At 59.0% G+C, this 6,369-nt stretch overlaps 1 protein-coding gene across 1 annotated transcript; it reads right to left on the minus strand.

The window, feature by feature from the left end:
- Nucleotides 1-2,456: 2,456 nt before the first annotated feature.
- On the minus strand, nt 2,457-5,369 carry SYT2 (synaptotagmin 2). Its single transcript, XM_042887116.1, has 8 exons — nt 5,204-5,369; nt 4,939-5,108; nt 4,450-4,566; nt 4,178-4,345; nt 3,918-4,085; nt 3,690-3,807; nt 3,153-3,286; nt 2,457-2,663 (listed from the first exon to the last, which is right to left on the minus strand). The coding sequence occupies exons 1-8, from the start codon at nt 5,367-5,369 to the stop codon at nt 2,457-2,459; spliced, it is 1,248 nt and encodes a 415-aa protein (XP_042743050.1).
- Between the last annotated feature and the right edge of the window lie 1,000 nt (nt 5,370-6,369).

The raw sequence follows: 6,369 nt of genomic DNA on the forward strand, positions 1-6,369 counted from the left end.
CGGGGCGCTGCGGTCTGATATGGCTTCTAAAGTTGCAGTGATGTGAGACGCACCAACGCGACACAGAACACCGAAGCCACGATGGGACAACGCGACAAACACGGGGACGAGAGACGCGGGTGGAGGGCACGGCTGGCAGCGCTCGCCCTCCGCGGGCTGCAGGCATGCGGTGCTTCTTGGCCTATTTTCTTCTTCTGCACGATTTTGTTTTATTTTGTTTCATCTTTTTGGAGGGGGGAGGAGCACTCAGGCAATGAGTTTTGTCCGTCGCCCGCACTGCTCTGCTCGGGCACGGCCGGGCCATGCTGCGGGGCTCATGCACTGCTCGTGGTTTGTACAGCGATGGACGTCTCCATACAGGTACCTACACACAGCTGGGGGGGCAGAGGCAGCACAGATGGCTTTTGTAGGTCGGTGGTTTGTCCCTTTTTTTTTTTTAATTGTTATTATTATTAAAATTAAAAATAAAGAAAGACGTATCATGTATTAAAGTCAGAGTTCCCCCTCCTGCCCCGAAGCATAAAGAGTCCAAATGGAAATTGCAAAGTGCAGCAGGGATGGGGAGCAGGCAGGGGGTGCATGGGGCAGGGGGGACATGGGGGGAGGGGGTGAACAGCATCTGCTCCTCTGCTGCTTCCAACGGAACGCCGGGGCTTTGGGTCTGGGCTGAGGGATTCCTGCTGCTGCCCCACGCTCCCATTCACTGAAGCCACCCCGAGATTTCTCCTCCCTACTCTACACGGTCTGTGCACGGCTGTGTTCACACCCTGACACAGGACAAGAAATGAATCAAAGCCAGGGAACCACTGCTCCCAGCCCCAGCACACGGACCCCAGGAGTGGGACAGCAGTTTGGGGTCCCCGGTCCCAGCCCAGCCCCACTGCACACCACAGTTGTGGCTACCAGAACCCCGAACCACGGCGAGGATGGAGGTGTCCCCCACTGGGGTTGCACCCCTAGAGCTCCACTGTCCCTCATTGCTGAGTTCCTCATCTCTTCCCTGCCTCCAGCTGGGGGGGGGGAGGAGGAGGGGGCAGTGCCAAAGCATCCAATGGCCCCAGGGGGAGCTCAGCTTTGGCACATCATACCTGGGCTTGGGGTGCTGGCATCAAGACACCAGGTGTAGACTCCCGGCAGCATCCCAGTGCCTGGGGCTTCCCCACTGCACTCTGAAACTCTGCTTCTCTGCTGCAAGCTTGCTCACCTGAATGCCAGTCTCTTTCATAGCCTAACAGTGCCAAACTCTGTATGCTGAGGACGTTCCAAGGAGCTCCTCTCACCAGGACCTTTGCCACAAGACCTGGGGTGCAGGAAAGCAAAGCAGAGCAGCAAGCACAAAGCTGCTGGGGAGAGCTGCACAGGGACATGGGGACACACTGTGCCCCAGGAAGGACCGGGCTGAACCAGGGGCAAGGCCATCAGCTTCCCAGCTTGGGGACTTGGATCCAGAGAAGCTCTTACCCAACCAGCGCTGCTGCCAGCAACAGGAATATGGCTTATTCCACCCAGCAGGAGTGGGAAGGGCGGATGTGACAGCAGTCGGCTCCTGGGGAGCAGCAGCCCATGGGGAAGGGGGGGGAATGCGGCCCCCCAGTGGTGGGATGCAGCCATAGGGCCGGAGTTGCCAGAGCCCCACCTGGGCTCCGCTGGGTGCCCTCAATGGGGCTGAGCCATGCGGATGGCAATGGGTCCCACAGCAGCTCCTCCAGCACTCAGACACCTCTCCACGTGAAGCAGCCGCAGGGAAGCATCTGGAGCAATGGGTTTCTATGCTGTGCCGTCAGGAGGCAAACAGCAGCTCCAAGCACGATGGGAAACGCGGAGCTCTGTGGCTCAGCCCCTGCTGACACGCAGTGGTGGCCCACACTGCATCCTATGCTTCGTCTCCTCCAAGCTCTCCGTCCTCGTGCTCCTCCTGCATCCCCCCAGCTCCTGCAGCACAGCTCTGCCGTCCCTGCGCACCTCTCCCCAGCAGCAGCCAAAGCTGGAGCGGCCCAGCATCTCATTCTCACCCCACGGGAGGCACAGCAGGAGAGGGGAGGCAGCCAGGTCTCCCGCAGAGGTCATGGATGTCCGCGCTGGTGCTGGAGCCCCAAGCAAGCACAGTGAGTGTGGTCATCTGGTGGCACCTCCATGCAGCGATGCTTGGCGATCCCCGTGGGCAGAACGGAGGCGGTGAGGTCGTGGTGCAGCAGTGGGGAGGGATGTTGGGCGAAGGGGATGGGGCATGCAGCCAGAGGGAGCGATGCTGGAGAATGAAAAGAACCATCCGAGTCTTTAACCTCTTCCCCTGGAAGCTATTGGGACTGTCTGGAAACCCTTCCACAGCTGTCAAAGGGTATTTCAGCTTAAAACAGAACAGCGACAACAAAAAAGAACCAAACCAAAGGTTGCGTAACTGAGGTATCGGTAGCTCTGGGTCGCTTTCAATGTCCGCCGCGCCGGCTGCAGATCCTCTATTTGTTCTTCCCGAGAGCTGCGTCCACTTCTTCCTCTGGCTTCAGTGAGTGCCACTGGGCGATGGGCCGCCGCGGGTTGGCCAGCATGTCAGACCAGTGCCGCAGCTCCGTGCCCGTGGAGTTGAAGCCCGTGAAGATCTTGCCGATGGCTTCATTCTTGCCCAGCTTGTCGTAGTCCAGCACCGTGATGACCACCTGCACTTTCTGGAGGAGGAAGCCGTCGTTAGAGGGGCGGGAAGGCAGAGCCCCAGGGGTCCCACAGGGCTGAGCCACACAGTGGCCTTTTTTGGGGCAAAGTCCCCTCCGTCCTTCCACCTCTCCATCCCACAGAGACACGGGGTCACAGTGGGGACTCCGCTCATCCTCACGTGGCCACCCTTCCCAAACCTGGGGTGAGCACTGCAGGTCCAGGAGCAGAGGAATGGGTAAATGTGGCACTGAGGGATGTGGTTAGTGGCATGGGGGGGATGGGGTGCAAAAATCTGATGAACTTTGAGGTCTTCTCCAACCTTAATGATTGGATGATTCTATGGAAGCCCCAGCCCTGCCGTGGGCTGGGTTTGAAGGTGCATCTCCTGACCAGGCTCAGGGATTGGGTTCCAGCTGGACCAGCAGCTCAGCAGGAGGCCTCAGGCTGCCGGGACATCCTTCACTTCCCCCCACCCACATCCCCAGGGATGTCAGCACACCAACCTGTATCTGCTCAAAGGGGATCTCGAAGCTGAAGGACTCGTTGAAGTAAGGGTTTAAGGTCTTCTTCTTAACTGTGGTCTTCTTCTTCTTCAACCTCTTCCCGTTCTGCAGCAGGTGGATCTTCACATAGGGATCTGGGGGAAGGGAGGCATCAAGCAGGGCTGGGACACCTATGGGACACCCTGGGGCAGATCTCAGCCCAAGACGAGGGCACTGGGAGGTGAGGAGTTTGGAGGTTTGTGGATGGAAGCCGAAGCCAAAATATTTCCAATTTAGGGAGGCGCTGGGCAAGGGATGGAGCTGCCCTGCCTGCTGTGATTCTCCTTGCAGGGGGGCTGGGAGCAGCAGATGCCCCACTGATGGAGCAGGAGATGCCAGCAATGAAACCAAACCTTGTCATGCACTGAGCATCAAACTACCCTTGCCAAGGGGCAGGGGGCTCATCTTCCCTACAGCCAGACTTCAGGCTGCCTCCAACAAAGGACTCTGAGAGCACTGGGATGGGTCAGCAGGATGATGCCCCCAAGCAGCACCCACCTGAGAGGCCCCCAACATCCATCTTCTTCAGGTTCTTGGCCTCCAGGATGCAGACGGTGAGCTTGCCGGCCGTGGGCACATAGCGGAGGGAGATGCAGATGTCTCCAAGCTTCTCCGGCTGCCGAGCAGAGCGTTGGCAGAAAGGAGGAAGTGGGTCAGACCCGGCTCACGGCACCGAGGTGGGTCCATCCCGGGTGCTGTGGGGCCGTTCCGCGTCTCAGCTCTCACCTCCTCCTTCTCACCGCTCTGCAGGTCCCGCCACTCCTCGATGGGTTGGCCCAGATCCACCGTGTTCATGGGCACCTTCACCTCACCAATGATGTCGTGCTTGGAGAAGCGATCGAAGTCGTAGATGGCCATCACCAACGTCTTCCCACCCAGCTCCTGGTAAGGGACCTGCACAGGGAAGAGCCACCCGGTGGCATGGAGCCCCAAGGAGCCTTCAGCACCCAGCGAGGCGCAGCTGTGGGGTCAGGCAAGGTGCTCACCTTGAAGGTGAAGGTCTCGTTGAAGGCAGGGTTGAGTGTCTTCTTCTGCACCTTTGTCTCATACTTCTTCTTCTTGTCGGGGAGCAGGAACACCTTGACGTAGGGGTCTGAGGTGCCACCCATGTCCAAAGCCGGCAGTTCAGCCGCTTGCAGGATCCCCACGGTCAACTGGAGGGGACAGAGTGCCTTCAGCACAGCGGGCTCCCAGCCCCAGGTGGGAGATTTTTCCTCCCCAGATGAACACCCTGGGTAAATCCCAGCCCCTCCAGCACCTGGTTTGCCTGGAAATCATAATCCAGAGAGAACTGCAGCTTGCCCAAGTTCTCTGGCTCCTTCTCCTCTTCTTCACCTTCCCCCTCTGTCAGTCCTGTCTCTGCGTCGTCATCGTCCTGGTGGCCAGAGCAGCACCCAGGGAGAGCGGCACAAGGGAAAAGAGTGATGTCACGGACAGCACTGGGGAGAGACCCAGGGCAAGGCAGGGAGCTGGGTGTTTGTATGGCCCCAGTGATTCTCTGGGACACAGCATCCCTTTAGTATTTGGGAATCACAAAGGAAACCCTTTGCTGCAGCACACAGGTCAGATATGCACTGCAGCATCACTCCCCAGACCCACTGGTCCCACGAAACCCCCTTCCCCCATCCCCTCCTGGACCCCATAATGGGGAGATGGTCCGGTTCTGCACAGCACCATCCACCTGGAGATCCCCAAGCCCTGGGGACACCAAACCAGCAGACCCTTGGAGCACCCCGAAGGACTTCACCTGGTTGCCCGACTTCATGTCCTTCATGTTCATGGCATTCTTCATGCCTTTGCCCTTCTCCTTCTTGTTCTTCTTCTTCTTGCAGCAGCATTTCTTGCAGATGCAGAAGCAGCAGGTGAGGAGGAGGAGGCCAGCAACCACCGCGATGGCGATGAGGGCCCACGGAGGCACTGCAGGGACAACAGTTCAGCCCCATCTGGCCCCACCACCCCACACCCTGCGGAGACGTGGGGAAGGGGTCCTAGGAGGAGGGGCAGCCACTCACAAGGGATCTTGTTGAGCTCATTCATGAACTTCTCCCTCAGCTTGGCAAACATGTCCTCCTTGCTCTCTCCCGGCCCCGCAGCCTCGGTGGAGTTCTCCATGGTGGCCATGGGCATCGTGGTGGCCGTGGCCTCCGGGGCCATCATGGATGCTTGCTTGAATGTCATGGTGGGACTGGGGAACCCTGCAACACAGCACAGGTCCCTTGGTCCCTGCTGTGACCCTGAGCAGCCACGTTTCCTGGCCCTTTACACCTCCAGAGCCCCTACAAACTCCCTGCAGGAGCTCCAGATGCTGCTGCCATCCAGCAGGGCCGTGGAGGCACTTCCAGCCCAAGTGGGGTTGGGATGACCCACACACCCCTGTGCCCTCTCCCACTGGAGATGCCCCCCTGATGACTCGGTGGCATCATATGGGCCCTGTGGTGGGGCTGTTCCATTGGTCCCTGATTGCATCACAGCACACAGAGTGCAGAGCTGAGCCTCCAGCTGCAAATGAAGGTGACATCCCACAGCACCAGCCGTGAGTTCCTCCCTGATGCTCCCAGCCTAAAGCTCCCATTCCAGCTCAGCACCGTGTCCCAGCTGCTCCTGTCACCTCCCAGCCCCTCAAGATACAGAGCAGCCCCCAAGAACGGGGACACCCAGCCCAAGAGGTGCAGATGTAGCACTCACTTCTGCAGCAAAAGCAATGTGAAGGGCACCAGGACCTGACCCAGGTGGCCTCCATAACCCTGGCATAGAGAAGAGGGCAGAGGAGTTTGTCCCACCCACCCCAACTGAGGCAGCCCCTCAGAAAGCACCAAAACAGCCCACACTCATCACTTCCATCCCTGCTGCAGTCAGTGCCAAGGTCACTGCTTCACCACCACCCAAATGCTTCTCTATTGAGAAACCACAGAACCCAAAGGCAGGGCCAAAGTTTTCAGGCTGCTGGTGCTGTTTTGGGGAACTTAAAGCCCAGGACTGCAGGAGAAGGTGCTCAGCAGCCCTCAGTGCTGAGTGGGGCTGGCACCAGCTCTGCCTGCAGCTTGGAGCAATGCCTGCAGTGAGCAACATCTGCTGCAAGCCCTGCCTGCAGCTCTGAGCAATGCCTGCAGCACCGAGCAATGCCTGCAGCTGAGCAATGCCTGCAGCTGAGCAATGCCTGCAGCTGAGCAATGCCTGC

Source organism: Lagopus leucura, unplaced genomic scaffold, assembly GCF_019238085.1.
Source record: "Lagopus leucura isolate 7727_CA_CO unplaced genomic scaffold, USGS_WTPT01 Super-Scaffold_100073, whole genome shotgun sequence".
NCBI lineage: Eukaryota > Metazoa > Chordata > Aves > Galliformes > Phasianidae > Lagopus > Lagopus leucura.